Source organism: Elephantulus edwardii, unplaced genomic scaffold (assembly GCF_000299155.1).
Source record: "Elephantulus edwardii isolate Elephantulus edwardi_28Jun2011 unplaced genomic scaffold, EleEdw1.0 scaffold00186, whole genome shotgun sequence".
Classification (NCBI taxonomy): Eukaryota; Metazoa; Chordata; class Mammalia; order Macroscelidea; family Macroscelididae; genus Elephantulus; species Elephantulus edwardii.
In genome coordinates, this window is record NW_006399936.1 from 2,004,215 (window position 1) to 2,020,471 (window position 16,257).

Below are 16,257 nucleotides of genomic sequence, written 5' to 3' on the forward strand. Positions count from 1 at the left end.
TAAAAACATTTTTTCCCTTCTGTATCTGACATTTCGCGATTGGCACAGGACAGAGTTTAGGGCTGTTGTACATAGGGTCGCTATGAGTCACAAGCAACTTGACGGCACATAACAACATCTGACATTTCATATATTTTCAAGCTTCATCTACATTGTAGCAGTCATCAGAATTTCCTTTACCTTGATGATTGAAAATATCCCATTGTATATAATTATTTTATAAGTTGATCTGTTGATTGAGATACATTATTTTTTAATATTAACATGTTGTTGTCGATTACCTTCAAGTCAAGCACGACTCCTAGCGACCCTATGAACAAAAGTCCTGAAGCTTTTCTGTAACTATCGTAGTTTCTCCAGGTTCATAGAGTTTTCAGAGGCATGTGATTTTAGGAAATGGATGCCACTCCTACTTCCAAAACATTAATATACTTTTCTCTTTTGTTTCCTCCAAGTAACTTCCGTAGAGCAAGTTTGCCATTCTGGTGAGCACAATTCCCTCACTGAAACCTATAATCAAGTCTGGCCTCTGTGCCTTCACTCAAAGACTATCTCTTGACAACCATGAGATCCCTCTTTGTCGTGTCTCTGTGTCCTTTTCCTTCAGGCTTAAGGATTTCCAGCGTTGTTGTTGGGTGCCATCAAACTGACTCTGACTCACAGCGACCCTATGAACCACAGGCCTGAACTTGGCCCTATCTTGCCCCATCCTCACCATTATTGATGTCCGGAAGCACATTGTTACAGGCACTGTGTCAATCCTCCTTGTTGGGAGTCTTCCTCTCTTTCTCTGACCCCTCTCTACCTTTTCCAGCATTATATATCTCTTTCCAAGGACTGGCCAAAATCACCATTCTTGCTTCTGGTTGCATTTCCTCCAAAGAAAGGAAAACTGTGTTCTGAAGGAAAAGGTGCGAAGCAGCACTCAACAGCTCCCCTTGATGGCCACTGTCACCAACGCCAGGAGCCGGAGCTTGGGACCCTGTTAACGGCCTGGCAGCCTCAGAAGAGCGCGCATGCACAATAGGAGCGCTGTCCTTGTAGAACCCGGCGGCGAGCCCTAGAGGGCGGTAGAGTCTCGGGACTCAAGGGGCAGTTTCCGGCGGCAAGTAGCCATGATTGGTGGATCCTAGGAGAGGGCGGGGCCTCGAGAAATTCAAATGGGAAGGCGGCTCAAAGGACGGAGTGAAATGGACCCTGTCCTCCCAGCTCAGCGGAGACCACGAGAGAAGGCGGCAGCGACTACAGGTACCTGAGCCCGGCCTGCGTGGGGTGGGGAGCCGAAGCCAGGAGGCTTACGGGGCGATGCGCCGAAAGTCTGGCCAGGGATCAGCGAGTTGCCCTTGCGAAGGGCGCAAAGGCGGAATAGGGTGAAGTCCGAGCGTTTGGGGATCCGGAACTGGTCAATCCGTCTTGTTCTCTTTCTTTTCGTTTCCTGCGCCTCCTCGCCATCAGTGTACTCCTGCTGAGTCCAGACTCCTTCGTTTGAGTCTCACGCCCTTGTCCTTTCTGAGCGTCAGTTTCTTTCTCTGTTACCATGAACACAATGACCTCATCTCTGGAGATGACTTTCGTAGGCGATCAAAAAGTGGCTAGCATTCTCTCGGCAGGGACAGAAAGAACCGAATGGATATTCTCTGGAAAGAGACGTGGAGATTGCGTGCAGCGAGATCCTTGAGAGGTGCCAGGGGGCAGACTGAGGCAGACTGAGGTTGTGCTAGAAAAAGTTGACAGCTTCTTGGGATGATAAAATTTAAAATGCACTGAAACCACAGGAAAGATAAATAAAGGATTGTTTCCTTTCCATCTAGCCATAGAAGGCTGTTAAAACACTCAGAATTTGGGATTTGTTTACAAATCTCCTCCTCTCTTCCTCTCAAACAGAAAGTCAAACTCACTCTTACTTCTTACAGAACAGCTTGTGGGTTCCCCCCACTTTGGGACACAGCCTGTTAGGAGGGCAACACCTTAGTGACTGACTAGTCATCTCTTCCTTTAGACTGTGAATGCCGATCAAGTCAGCAATGAAGGTGAACCCTGTAACATGGGGCACAGCATATTTGGGCTGCTAACCGAAAAGGGTGAAAATTTGAGCAGACTCTTCCCATTAAAAGATTTACAACCTCAGAATTCCCCGTGAATTAGTATCGACTGTACTGGCAATGGATTGAGTTTGGTAGAGAAAAAGGTATTCAGGACAATGCCCTAATGTGTTGAACATTTACTTTCATACAGGCATGCTTGTGGGCACTTTTGTAGTGATGAAACATTTTATTGCCACTCAGTGCTACCAAAAAAATCAACATTACCATGTAATATATTGGTTAATGAACCAATACATAAGGCACTGAGTCACCAGGGCTCCTTACTGTGCTAACAGCTGGTTGCTATTATTGTTCCTATTTTATGGATAAATGGATTGGATAGCTTGACCAAAGTTAACCCAACCAGTCAAGAACACAGCCTGAATTTGCACTCAGGCAATCTGATGCTGGTACTTCCTCTTTTGACCTTTATTCCCAAACATAAGCTGTTCCTTCTGTTTCAAGATATGTTCCCCTCACTCCTCCAAGACCTATTGTTTGACACATAGTTGTTGGTTTGTTGTTACTTACTATCCAGTTGGAACCACTCATTGCTGACCTTCCAGTGGATTTTCACGGGCAATAAATTACATGGAAGGAGATTACACATAGAGCAGCTGGTGGATTTGAACCCTGTGCCTTTGGGTTGGCAGTACAATTCCTTTCCATTAAGCCATCAGAGCTCCCTTTGACACACAATAGATATTATAAAAAGGAGCCCTGGTGGTATGTTTGGACAGCTGATCAAAAGGTCTGCAGTTTGAGTCCATCAGCAGCTCTACAGAAGCAACATGGGTTGTCTCTTCCTGTAAAGATTTTAGCCTCAGAAAGCCAGTGCCAACTCACCAGCAGTGGGTTAGGCGTCATTAAGATGTCAGGAGGAATGTTATCCTTAACCTAGAGAAGCAGCCAAACCCACTGCCATGGGGCCGCCAAGTCATAGAAACCTGTCGTCATTCACCCCCAGCCTGGCTGATGGGCTCCAAACACTGGCTTTCACTGATACAGAAATGAGAGCAGGTGGTGTCAGGAAAGACTCCCCTCTTTGGGACTGGTGTCAGTCATTTCTTAGAGAGGAGGAGGAGATGGTGAAGGGTTCACTTTAGGACAGGACCAGGGCAGCAGTTGAGATGATATGTCTGTAGTTCAGGAGAGAACTTTGATGTGGAAGCTTCAATTAGAAATCATCTGTTTTAAAGTGATCGTTCAAGCGTGAAGCCAACACAATCCCCAGGAAGTGAATCAGAGCAGTGATCTGAAACAAGGGTGGGTAGGTGGGATGTTTATCTAGTTCTGCTATAACAGAAATAATTACCACAAGTGTGTGACTTGAACGCTTGTACTCAACAGTTTAGGAAGCTAGAAGTCAGCTTCTCAGCTCTTACTATTGTTGCTGTCAAGTTGACCAAGACCCTTCTCAAGTATAACAAAGAAACCTTATCCCACACTGAACCATTCTCACAATCTGACTGTGCCAATCCCACCGTGGCAGTCAGTCCCACTCCATCGCATTTAGAGTCTTTCTCTCCTTCTCTGATCTTTCCAAACACACTGTCCTAATGTCCTGTTCCAGGAACTGGCCCCTCCTGACAACATGCCCAAACTATGTTCATTCTTTCATCAATCAATGTGATATTCAGAACGTCAGCACTACAGTTCAGAGGCCCCAGTTCTTCTTTGGTCGGCCTTATTCATTGTCCACCTTCCACATGTATACGAAGCAATTGAAAATGCCATGGCTTGAGTCAAGTGTACTTTAGGCTTTAACAGGACATCCCTGTCTTTAGCACTTTAAAGAGATGCTTGGGGGTGGGGGGAGAAAATGTGCAACAATGAATTAAAAATTGAGAGATGCTTGACTTAGACAGTAGATTAGCCCTACGCTCTGCTGTTTCCATACATCATGTTGATGTGGATCCAAGTAAAATGAAATCATTGACAACTTCAATCTTTTTTCCATCTATCATGTTATGGTCTATTTGTGAGGGGTTTGGTTTTCCTTGTGTTAAGAGTGAAATACCTGGGATAAAGGTACATGCAGGAAGGACAAGAATCATTAAATTCATAAAATAGATGAGAAGAGACATTTTGCCAGATTGTAAGAAATTTAATCAAACTATGAGCCAAGAGAAAGAAATGTAGATCATTGAAAATCATCACTATTATTCTAATAGCCAAGGAAGTTTTGCTGAGGGAGTTAGAGAAACAACATTCTAAATAAAGCAAATCAGCTATCTTTGACACTATATGAAAATTAGACTTACAGAAAAAAAATGCGGTTAAAGTATTTGTAACTAGATATTATTGTAACAAAACCCAAGCCTTTAAAGATGAGAAAATAATTAATTAGGGCAGAAATTCTAATTATCAGAAGGCTATGCCTGGTAAGCAACTAATGTTAAAATACTGAAAACATTTTGATGCAATAAAGAAAATCATACACAGATTAAAAAATAAATAAATAAATGAACCAGATATATTTAAAAAAAAAAAAAGTGAAATGTCTCAGTCACAAAAGAACAGATGCTCACGGCCTGGCCGCGCGTAGGGACCAGGGTCTGGTGCGGAGCGCCCTCCGTCCAGGGAACACGGGGAGCGGCCAGAAAGGCGGCTACCCCCTCGCCCGTCAAGCACCAAACGTTCGCGGGGAGCCTGGTGCTAAACCATTCGTAGACGACCTGCTTCTGGGTCAGGGTTTCGTATGTAGCAGAGCAGCTCCCTCACTGCGATCTACTTTAAAGTCAGCCCTCGACACAAGGGTTTAAAAAAAAAAACAGATACTGCATAATGCCACTGCTATAGAACAGGACTGATATGGGGACTGGGGGAAACTAAGAAAAGGGGATAAATAATGTATAGGGCATTGAAACAGATGAGGGAGAGAGCTGTATAAAAGGAATATATGATTAGGTATTACTGGCATGACAAGAGTCTAGAATAAGAGCTGCATAGTAAGGGGGGGCGGAATGTGTGAATGGGAACTGTATAACAATGAAAGAGCTTTTTTCCAAAGAAAAAGGGAACTGGGGGGGGAGCGAGGGGACAGGGAGGAAAATGTGCAACAATGAAAGAATGGAAATCTAAGTTCTTTATAAACTTTCATTAAAATCTTAAAAAAAGAAAAAAAAATTAAAAAGATATAATCCATATTGAAGGCTCTAGTTGCTTGATCTTCAGTAAGTACTTTAAGTCCTTTTTACTTTCTGACAATGAGGTGCTTGTCATCTGCATATCACATGTAATGAGTCTTCCTTCAAACCTAATGCTACATTCTTCGTCATATACTCCAGCTTCGCAGATTCCTTTTGCTCTGCATAGATTGTGTACCGTGGAGTCAGAGCTGACCCACAGCTGACCCTCCACTCCAGCAGGTTGTCAGAGGCAGTGATTAATTGCACAGGAGGAGACTGCCCATCTTTCTCTCACAGGGCAGCTGGTGGCCTCGAACCACATGCCTTTGGGATCGCAGCAGTTTCTTACCCCTTGGCCACACAGCATATCGATTAGGGATGGAGAAAGGAGAAAAGGCTTGTGTAGGGAAAGGCTTTCTGTCATCTCTGGAGAAAGATCCTTCTCTCTTCAGTGTGTATTTCTTAGAGAACTTCATGGGGTTTGACATCTGTTTACTCCCAGGGTTTGGCATCTATTTATTCCCATGTTTTTGTCTAATGTCTTTTTGTATCTCTAAAGACAGTGACTCAAGACACACTAGACACTAACCTTGTTGTTGTTGTTATGGGCCTTTGATTCATAGCTACCCTCCAGCAGTTTTTCAGATGCTGTTAGTCATAAGGCAGGAGACTGTGTCTCTTTCTCCCTTGGAGCTGGCAGATTGCCTTACAATGCGACCCCTTACCTCCTAGGCCATCAGAGCCTCCTCCACACTACTACCACCCTATGAACACCACAAACAAAACATCTTCCCAACTGAGATTATAGCCACAGGTTTAAACCAGTGCTTCAAACCAGTTCAAGTCTTTGTTGATAAATCAAACTTAGGGCAGTCCTGAACTCCCTCCACCCCCCTCCAGCCAGAAAAAGTAGAAATCAAAAAGTCAAAGCCCTGGAATAAGAGACTGAGAAGAGGCATGGTGAGCTCTTCCGGGAACCTGAAGCCTAACAATGGGTTATTGCCAAGACTGAAGAGGGACACAGGCAAAGGAGTGGTTAGACACCATCGTTGATCCACACACTGCTATTTTCAACTCAGCCATTCAAGAAATTTAGTTGCTGTGTAACTTGCTAAACCAGCTTAAAGCTCTGGTGTAAATGAAAATAAAACAAAACAAGAAACCATTGCCCTCAAGTCAGTTCCAACTCATAGTAACCCAATAAAGAAAAGTGGGACCGCTCTATGGGGTTTCCAAGGCTTTATGGTAGCAGACTGCTCCATATTACTCCCCAGAGCAGCTGGTGGGTTTGAACCGCCAACTTACTGGTTAATTATTGCATCTCCTGAGTTTATCACAGTCTGTTGTTGTTAATTACCATGGAGTCGGTTTTAGCTCCTGGGGACCCTGTGTACATTGGATGAAACACTGTCTGGTCCTGAGGCATTCTTACCACAGTCACTGGGCTTGAATCACTGGGACTCCACCTCCTCCATGACCCTCTCCTTTATCAAACATCATGTACTATTATGTACTATTAATGGACTATTCGCTCCTGGTAGCATGTCCAAAACATGCAAGTCCAGGTCTCACTGCCTCCACTTCTAGGAAGCATGCAGGCTGTACTTTGTCTAAGACACCCTGTATTAGTCATTCTTCACGTAGTCCATAATGTAGTAGGTCGTCTTCACTAATGCCATGACTCAAAAGCATCGATTCTTCAGACTTTCTATTCATTCTATGGATGAGGGTTTACAACATATTTGAGGAAAGACGCAATACAATTCATAACAGGAGTGATTGGGGATGCTACTGAATGGGGGGGAAAGGAAAGGAGAACAGAAGTGAGTTCTAAGAGGTAGCAAGAAAAGATGTACAGTAATAGCTAACAGACATTAGCCTGAACATTGCATATACATTATTTCTTTATAAAGAACAGTTGAGGCTTAGAGAGCTTAAGAACCCTCTCAAGGTTACATAGCACGAAGCCTGGGTGTTCCTATTATGGACTTTGAAGTTAAGATTTTTATTTGAAGCTCTTTTGCAAACTAGTTCCTGACCATGGGCAAGTTAACTAAGCCCTTAATACCAAGATGCCCTTATCTGAAAAGCAGAGATGAATATCAAACAAACCACTTATGTGCTTTTATTTGCACTATAATCCCAATGGCACACGGTTCGAATCCACCAGCTGCTCTGCAGAAGGATGGGGGAGTCCTCTCCCATGGAATTAATAGTCCCTGAAATCCTGCTGGAGGGTCAGGTCAACAACAACAACATATAGTTTTCTATAAATGACCTTGTTTATGAGGAGTTCTGGTGGCACGGTCCGTGGAGAACCACACTGGTAACCCAGAGGCAGTGTGTGTCTGGTGGTCTGAATCCACCAGCATCTCCGCAGGAGAAAGAGAAAAGATGGGCAATCTCCTCCCGTGCACTTTACAGCCTTGGGAACCTGCTGGACAGTCAGCTATGAGTCGGTCTGACTCGATTGTAAAGAAACTGAGTGAGACCTTGTTTATTCTCTTTAACAACCCAACGAGTGGATCTTTTTCTTTATCCTCATTGAGGAATTGAGGCACAGGAGCGGAAAATAATCCTCCCACCCATGGTCATTTAGTTAGTGTAAGTGACAGAGCTGGGATCTGAACCCAGGCTATTTTGCCTTGAATAATGCACCTACTTACTATGTGCTGGGACTGTGTTGGCATTTTACTGGTCACTTGTTTTCAGTGCAAGGCTCACCCTCTTTTACAGACAAGGAAATGAAGGCAGCAACCCATACTGTCCTCTCCTTAGGAATGTGTATTTGATTCATATATTGTCTTCCATCCAAACAACACACACCTAGTTCGGCCTCAGTTCTCCAAAGAAGCCATGCTCTCACACCCCAGGCCTTTGCACACGCGTTTCATTGGCCTGGAATGCTTGGGGAGTTCCTATTCATCCTTCCAGAATGCAGAGCACTAAGTAAGGTACCTCCTCTAAGACTCCCTACCAGTGTCACCTGCTCCCTCCACCCACCACCATATTCATGTCGAAATCTCCTCTTTCCTCTAGGAGCCGGTCGCTGTCTACCAAGCAAAATGAGTTCTGGGCGGCGCCCACCTCCAGCTCGAGTACGTGTGGCCGTGCGACTGCGGCCCTTTGTGGATAGGACAGAGGGAGCACGTGATACGCCCTGTGTCCGAGGTCTGAACAGCTGCTCTCTGGAGATTGCCAACTGGAGGAACCAGCAAGAGACTCTCAAATACCAGTAGGATTCAGGCCACTCTCGGTCCATCCTTTTCCTCTCACTTTATCACTTGCCCAGACGGTGTCTCAGTCCTGCTTCCCCAGCTTCCGTGGTCCTGCGCGAGCTTTGTCCTACAACGTTGTATCATGATACTTTCCATTTATCACTCATGGTTCCCCACTGAGCCATGTACCTGGAATGTACCCCAGGAGAGACTGCATCACATACATTCCTGCTCACAGAACCATTTCTCTGCTGTTGTTTCTCTCTGTCTTCTGAGTCTAGGCAGATCTCAGCACAGAGCCCCGAAAGTCACTCCTGGATCATCCCCCCCCCATGGACCCTCTAATTTTAAGCTTAGCTGAATGGTAAAACTGGAACCCTTCATCAGAATTCCATACACCTTATTTGCGTGGTCCCACCCAATCATTTGTTAGAAGTTACAAGACCATTTGAGAAAGGTCATGTAGAAGTCCTTCATCACACTGTAACCAGCTGAGGAATGGGAAAGTGACCTGCAGGTTAAATCTGGCTGGTTATCTGTTTTTATAACAATTTCCATAATGGCACTCATTTATTTCACATGATATTTTCTGACTATGCTGGTAGAGCTGAGCTTCGGTGACAGGAACCACGTGACCCACAAAGCCTGAAGTATTTACCAGCTGGCTCTGTACAGAAATGGCTTGCTTACACCCCCCACCCCCACCCCATGTTCTGCGGAGCTCTGGTGGCTTAGTGGTAAGGAGCTGCACTGCCAACACAGAGGCTCGCAGTTTGAATCCACCAGCTGCTCTTGGAAGAAAGATGGACAATGTCCTCCCGTGTGAAAACCTGCTTAGAGGGTCAGCTATGCTGTCTGTCCCGACTCACTGGTAAAAACAACTCCTAGGCCCTTTCTTTCTTGCCTCCTCCTTCCCAACAGGTAGCTTACTCTACCTGTGCTAAACTCTCTGCTGCTGTCTAAGCTACAGCTTCTCCACCAGGATTCAGCGACTAGGCCACCAGTGTGCTGAGTGTCACCTCTCAAAAGCAGCGCCTTCGGTTTCTCCTGCCATGACACACACGTGCTGCTTTCTGTCCCTCCTGCAGTGTGGGAGAGGCTGGGAAGGCCAGCCCTTTCACACCGCGTCTTGTCTGTGTGCTAGTGGTTAAAGCCTAGATTTTCATTTCCCTTCTGGCTGGCATGATCCTCGATCCTCTTTCAAGGCCCAGTTCATCTGACATGAATTCTTTATTGAGTACAAGGCATTAAGTTGCACCCAGGACATGATTTAGCTTCAGAAAGCCATCCTCAGATCCTCCATCCCCCTCGAGTAGAATCGATTACTCCTCCTAATGCGTTCTCATCTTTCTTTCTTGAATAGCCTAGTAAGTTGTCTATCCCACCAGGCTGCAGAACTTCCAAGAACAGAACACAGATTCACCTCTCCGTCCCTAATACCTAGACAGAGCCGGGACAGAGGAGGTGTTCAGTGCCTGCTTCCTGAGGTCTTTGTGCAGGAGGAGAGCAATGGAGACCTTGCTTTTAAAATCAAGGCCAGTATCCCAGGGGTGGAGCCCTGTGCTCATTCCCTCCTTTCCTCCTGGCTGCAGGTTTGATGCTTTCTATGGGGAGGGGAGCTCTCAACAGGACATCTATGGTGGTTCAGTGCAGCCCATCCTGAGGCATTTGCTGGAAGGACAGAATGCCAGCGTGCTGGCCTATGGGCCTACAGGGGCAGGTAAGGAAGCAGACAGGACCATCTGCATCAGAAAGGGCCAGACAAGGCAGTGGTAAAACTCCTCACTTTGTCCATTCTCTCCCCAGGGAAGACACACACGATGCTGGGCAGCCCAGAGCAGCCAGGGGTGATCCCCAGAGCTCTTATGGACCTCCTGCAGCTCACAAGGGAGGAGGGTGCTGAGGGCCGGCCTTGGGCGCTCTCCGTTACCATGTCCTACTTAGAGATTTACCAGGAAAAGGTGAGGCCTGGTAGGAGAAGGAAGAGAGATCCAGGGTCCAGCGAGGCCCCGTTCTAGGGGAGGGGAGACCTGAAAAACTGATTACAGTAGCAGATGGTACAATTGTAAGATCCCAGCAAAAATAAAGTAGGACCAGTCCCCAGGAAGTAAGCATATGTTTGGCAAATTGACCCCAACTGTCACTGCCTACACAGGTACTAGATCTCTTAGAGCCGGCGTCGGGAGACCTGGTAATCCGAGAAGACTGTCGGGGGAACATCCTGATTCCAGGCCTCACACAGAAGCCCATAACTAGCTTCGCTGAGTTTGAGCGGCACTTTCTACCTGCCAGTCGAAATCGGACTGTCGGAGCCACCCGGCTCAACCAGCGCTCCTCCCGCAGCCATGCTGTGCTCCTGGTCAAGGTGAAGCTCATTGCTACAGAGAAGAACTGGGGGATGCCCTGGCACCTGAGCTAAGCCTGCGCCCCTTGCTCTTAACCCTAGGTCGATCAGCGGGAACGATTTGCCCCATTCCGCCAGCGGGAGGGAAAACTCTACTTGATTGACTTGGCTGGCTCCGAGGACAACAGGCGCACAGGCAACAAGGGCCTGCGGCTAAAGGAGAGCGGTGCCATCAACACTTCCCTCTTTGTGCTGGGCAAGGTGGTAGATGCACTGAACCAGGGCTTCCCTCGAGTGCCCTACCGGGACAGCAAGCTCACTCGCCTGCTGCAGGTCTGGCCACCCACCTCGGAGCTAAAGGGGCTGAAGTGCCGGGGTGTTGGGGACAGCAGTCAAGGGATGGGAAAGCTTGGCTCTCACCTGCCCACCTTGTCCAATCTCCATCCCTCAGGACTCCCTGGGTGGCTCAGCCCACAGCATCCTCATTGCCAACATTGCTCCTGAAAGACGCTTCTACCTCGACACGGTCACTGCGCTCAACTTCGCTGCCAGGTCTAAGGAGGTGATTAACCGGCCTTTCACCAATGAAAGCCTGCAGGCTCCCGGTGAGTCTGGGGAAGGCAAGAGAGGAAAGGCCAGGTCTGGGCAACCGGCCAGCTTGCCGAGGTTCCAAAGCATCATTGCAGAGGCTGACAGCTCCCATTTCCCCCTAGTTTTGGGACCTGTTAAACTGTCCCAGAAAGAACTGCTGGGTCCACCAGAGGCGAAGAGAGCCCGAGAACCTGAAGAGGAGGAGGCTGAAACCCCTGACCCCCCAGAAGCTCCAGCTTCAGGCTCTCAGAGTCTCAGGTGAGTAGTGAGAGGGAGGCCTTAGGTGCGCCCCCTTCTATGCAGAGCCCTGAGCACAGACTACTGTGAACAACATGCTCTTGGCCTTACCGTCCTGAACTCAATGAGGCGCTAAAATGGGTCTGCTGTGTGCCCACCTAAGGAGGTCTCCTCCTTGGGCTTCCAGTTCTGTTTCTATTTTTTTAGTCCCTTTAGGTCATTAACAAAAACCTCCTTCTTTGGGGGCAGCTATTCAAAGGCTAGACCGCTCAGCGTGTGTTAAACTTCTCTGTCATCTTCAAGGGTCCAGTCACTGTTAGGACAAAGCCTCTCAAAATTAAAGCCTTTCTCCCCAGCTTGACGAGACCCATTAACTTGGAGTGTTCCTCCATCTACTCCCAGGCACTTGCACATTAAAAACAGGGCAATTCCTGCCCTTGAGTTGCTCACATGTAGTAAGGAAGACACAAAATAAGCAGAGCATCAAGACAAAGGTGGGATCAGACTGACTTTGAGAGAGAACTGAGATATGTGAGGTGAGAGAGAGTGCAAGGCAGAGGAACAGCATTGTACAGCAAACAGCGCTGCACCCTCACTCAGGTTAAATCGGAACTCTGACGAGGACTTGCCTGCTGCCTGCAGGAAGAGGACTGGCTGGGCACCCCGTGGCTTTCCAAGACCCCTCCAGTTTTCCTGAGTGCTCCTCCAATAGGCACTCAGCCCCTGCTGTTTCATTAGGGTTCTCTTATTTCCCTTGTTAGACCACGCCTCCAGGATAGCGCGATGACTTAGCTGATAGCTGCTACCCTGGTGTTCATTAAATGCTTGTTCGCATCTAACCCCCTGGCATCCCCGACAGCTTACTAGGACAAGCTGGCAACCAGTCCTCGTTCAGCTAATGAAGACACTACACCCAGGAAGGCGAATTATTTGCTCAGGGTTGCCCAGCACCTAGTGGATAATGCAAGTTGAGAGGAGAGGAGACAAGTGGGAGTGACCTCTTCCTTCCCCTTAGTCTCCTGCAGAAGCTAAGCAACATGGACCCCGCCGTGCTGGAGCGCCTCGTAAACTTGGATCGTCTGCTAGGCTCCCAGGGGAGTAAGGGGGCGTCCCTGCTGAACACTCCGAAACGAGAGCGAATGGTACTCATGAAGACCGTGGAGGAGAAAGACCTGGAGATTAAAGTAAGAGTTAGGGGCTAGGGCTGGCATTCTTCCTGTCCTTGAGAGGCAGTCCTAGAATTTTAAGGTAGAGGATGAACTTGAGGCTGGAACAGTTTTTACTTAGCACTGAAAACCTCAAGTCGTTCAGCTTTGGTTTGATTGTCCTGAGTTAGGCTGAACTTTCAAAGCTGTGATGCAATGAAAAAGAGAAAAATCCAGGTAGAAGGAACCAATGTCAGAGATTGTCATCTCCTAAAACCCAGCTCAGATGAAGTCTAGAGTTTCCCTGAGCAGCTGTCCCTTCAGTTTTTCACAGAATGGCTTGCTCCACCTCTGGGCATCCCTGATCATTAGAAAGCCCTTAATTATACTGAACCTCAACTGTCTCCTGGTACCCTCTCCTGCTGGTCCTAACCTTGCCCTCTCGGGCCTTAGGTCTCTCGCTGCTGTCCCCCAAGCTTCCCTGGAGCTGAATCTGGGTCACATCTCTCCCTGGTACTTCCCAACAGAGGCTCAAAATGAAGCAAAAAGAACTGGAAACCAAGGTGCTGGCCCAAGAGGCTGTGGATCCAAAAGATAAGGAGAATATCTCTCCCAAGATGCTCCGGCCCCTTTCCTGCCGCACAACCACCGAGACTGAGCCCCTAAAGAAAGCAGTGGTGATCCCCTTACAACTGTGTAAGTATGGCCTGGTGGGTCAGGAGGATGGATAACCAGGATCCCAAAGGGAAGAACATATTAGTGCCACCTCAACAAAAGCACTCCCATCTTCCCACATGTCAGCCTTGGGGAGGATCTGAGGCAGAGCTCTTTGAGTGCTCTGCCCTCAAGTATTACTAATACAGTGAGGTTGACCAATGTATGAGGAATTATAATGCAAAACCCCTGGAGAATATTGTCAAATACAGGTGTAATAAAGGGTAAGTGGAGACAACAACAGAAGTTAACTCAGGGTGGAGAGAAGCTAGGGAATCCAAAACGGGAGAACCAAGGGTCTACCAGGGAGCGTGAAAAGTGACCTCTGGCCTGACAAGTAAGTGTCTTAATTCCTGCTTTCAGTGCAGAAGCAGGCAGCTTCTCCACATACTGAGGTCCATATCCTGAAGAAGAGAGGCCGGAAACGGAAGGTGAGTGCAACTGGAGCTTAGGGGTTCCGTCTCTAGAAAAGGGTTGTTGTTGTTGTTGTGTACCATCGAGTTGAACTCATAGCTGACCCTCCTCGGGATTTTCAGAGGCTTTAGATTGCCTCTGAAGACAGGAGGAGACTGTCCACCTCCTCCCTTGCATCAGCTGGTGGATTGAACCTAGTGCCTTCAGGATGGGAGCACAGCTCCTTACCACTAGGCCACGAGAGCTCCCTCTGAAAAGAGGTAGTGAATGGGAAGGCACTAGCCTTGCCCTTATGAACCATTTACAAACCTTACTGCCTGCTTATCTTCTCAATGCAGTGAAGCTACCTCACAGCAATGCTCCAGATGTACCTAGCACTCAGCTGGTATCTATCACCTTGTTACCTTTTTTCCTGACTATTCAGTAACTATTTAGTAGTTACAGTATGTACCTAGTAACTATTAGTTACAATCTGTAATTGATCTAGCCAAATTTAAGAACTCATATGACCTAAGTAAGCATGCAAGAAATGAAATGGCATTAGAACAACCCAAAAAGAAAGATGGTATGTGATATGCAGGAAGCTGATTAAACTGAGCAGCTTTTCCTGTGTCCCAGGAGAAAGAAGAAAGCCACTTACTTTTCTGGAGGGTAGGGAGGGGTGCAGATTCAAAAGCTTACTATGTTTGTTACATTCACAAACTCATCTTCACAAGTAGTAACCTGAGGACTAGTGTCACTTTCACAAGTCAGATAAAAATGAGAATTAACCCAGAGAATAACCAAGAGTTTATGTGTTTTCACTTTTTAAAATTTTTTCCTTTTTAAAAAAAAAAAATATTTTTTGTGTGTGTACCATTAAATCAGATCTGATTGGTACAGGAGATTGCCCCGCCTTCTCCAGCAGAACATATGGTGGATTCAAACCATGTACCTCTGGGATTGCAGTGCAGCTTCTTGCCACCAGGCCACCAGAGCTCCCTTAAAAATTTTTACTATTAAAAAATGGATATTAATAGTCAACATCTTAAAACATCCACCAGGGATTTTTGGTTTTGGTTTTTTGTAACCAGTGTTTTAAAAACAACGCATCCAATGGTACACTAAACACACCTGAGAAGTTGGTAACCGGCTGAGGGGTAAGGAGAACATGCCAGCAGACTTCAGTCTAGAAGGCCCAGCTGCCTGAGACTGGACCAAAAACTGCCACTGTGTCACTCTCCCACCTCCCCTCACAGCTGGAGCACCAGGATGCCTCCAAACCGGAGGAAAAACTTGAAGAGGTTTGGGAGCCAGAGATTAGCCCAGAGCTACTGGCCCTTGGGCGTCAAAAAATCTTGGAATTGCTAAACAAAGGCTCAGCCCGGGACCTACGCAGTCTGCAGCGCATTGGCCAGAAGAAGGCCCAGCTCATCGTGGGCTGGAGGGAGCTGCATGGCCCCTTCAGCCAGGTGAGGACCCCGGGGAGGCACCAGTGGGGCCCGGTGGGGGTTGGCGAGGGGGAGGCTGGCCTTTGTAGACCTTCCTTCCATCGCTGCTGTCCCCCCAGGTGGAGGACCTGGAACGTGTGGAAGGCATATCTGGGAAACAGATGGAGTCCTTCCTAAAGGTGAGGTCGCAGCCTCCCTCCTCTCCTCTTCCTGGCATGGATCCTCCTCCCAGCTCTAATGCTGCCTTTTCCCCCCCTCTGTCCACAGGCGAATATCCTGAGCCTCGCCGCGGGCCAGCGCAGTTGCCCCTCCTGACTTGTGTCACTTCTCACTGTGCATTTGTTTAATCCTTGTATAACCCTGTTGTGTAAATATAGTTTTTATTCTGGTGCTTCAGCGTGATCCTTGGGACTGAGGGAAGGGAAGGGTGGGAGGTGCGGGGACGATCGCACTTGGGATCCGCCAGGAGTTCTTCCGGCGAACTTCTTCAGACGCCATCTTTGGGAAAACAGGAACCAGCCCAAAAGATAGTAAATAAACCGCCGGGATAGGGGGGTAAAGCGACGGTGGCCGAGAGGGACCAAATTTACTAAGTGCAATCTCTAGGCCGACGACCGTTAGGCGGGAGCGCGCTTGAGCTCTAGCTCCGCCCCATCCGTGCCCCCGGCACGCGCGACCCGCTCCCGCTCAGTAACGACAGCGGGTTTTGTGCGCGTGCGCGCGAAATAACGGCCACTGGCGGAGGGAGGGGGGTGGAATCGTTGAAGGGGGGAAAGAGGAGCAGCCGCCCGGTCTCCCGCGCGCCCACCACCTGCGCCATCACCAGCCAATCAGCGGCCGTCTCAGGGGTCTCGCGCTCGGGGCGACTCCGGCTGCTGGGTGGCTCCCCCGTCCCTCCTCCCGCCAGAGTCCCTCTCGGGCCTGCCCCCCTCCCGCTGGCCTCGCGCGC

General features: G+C 48.0%; 1 protein-coding gene across 1 annotated transcript; it reads left to right on the top strand.

Annotated features, from left to right (window-relative positions):
- Window positions 1-1,190: 1,190 nt before the first annotated feature.
- On the top strand, window positions 1,191-15,623 carry KIF22 (kinesin family member 22). Its single transcript, XM_006896614.1, has 14 exons — window positions 1,191-1,248; window positions 8,255-8,450; window positions 10,026-10,153; window positions 10,240-10,394; window positions 10,589-10,798; window positions 10,880-11,110; window positions 11,229-11,382; window positions 11,491-11,626; window positions 12,621-12,789; window positions 13,278-13,446; window positions 13,828-13,895; window positions 15,117-15,329; window positions 15,428-15,487; window positions 15,576-15,623. Exons 1-14 carry the CDS (start codon window positions 1,191-1,193, stop codon window positions 15,621-15,623), a joined length of 1,995 nt encoding a protein of 664 aa, XP_006896676.1.
- Window positions 15,624-16,257: the final 634 nt, after the last annotated feature.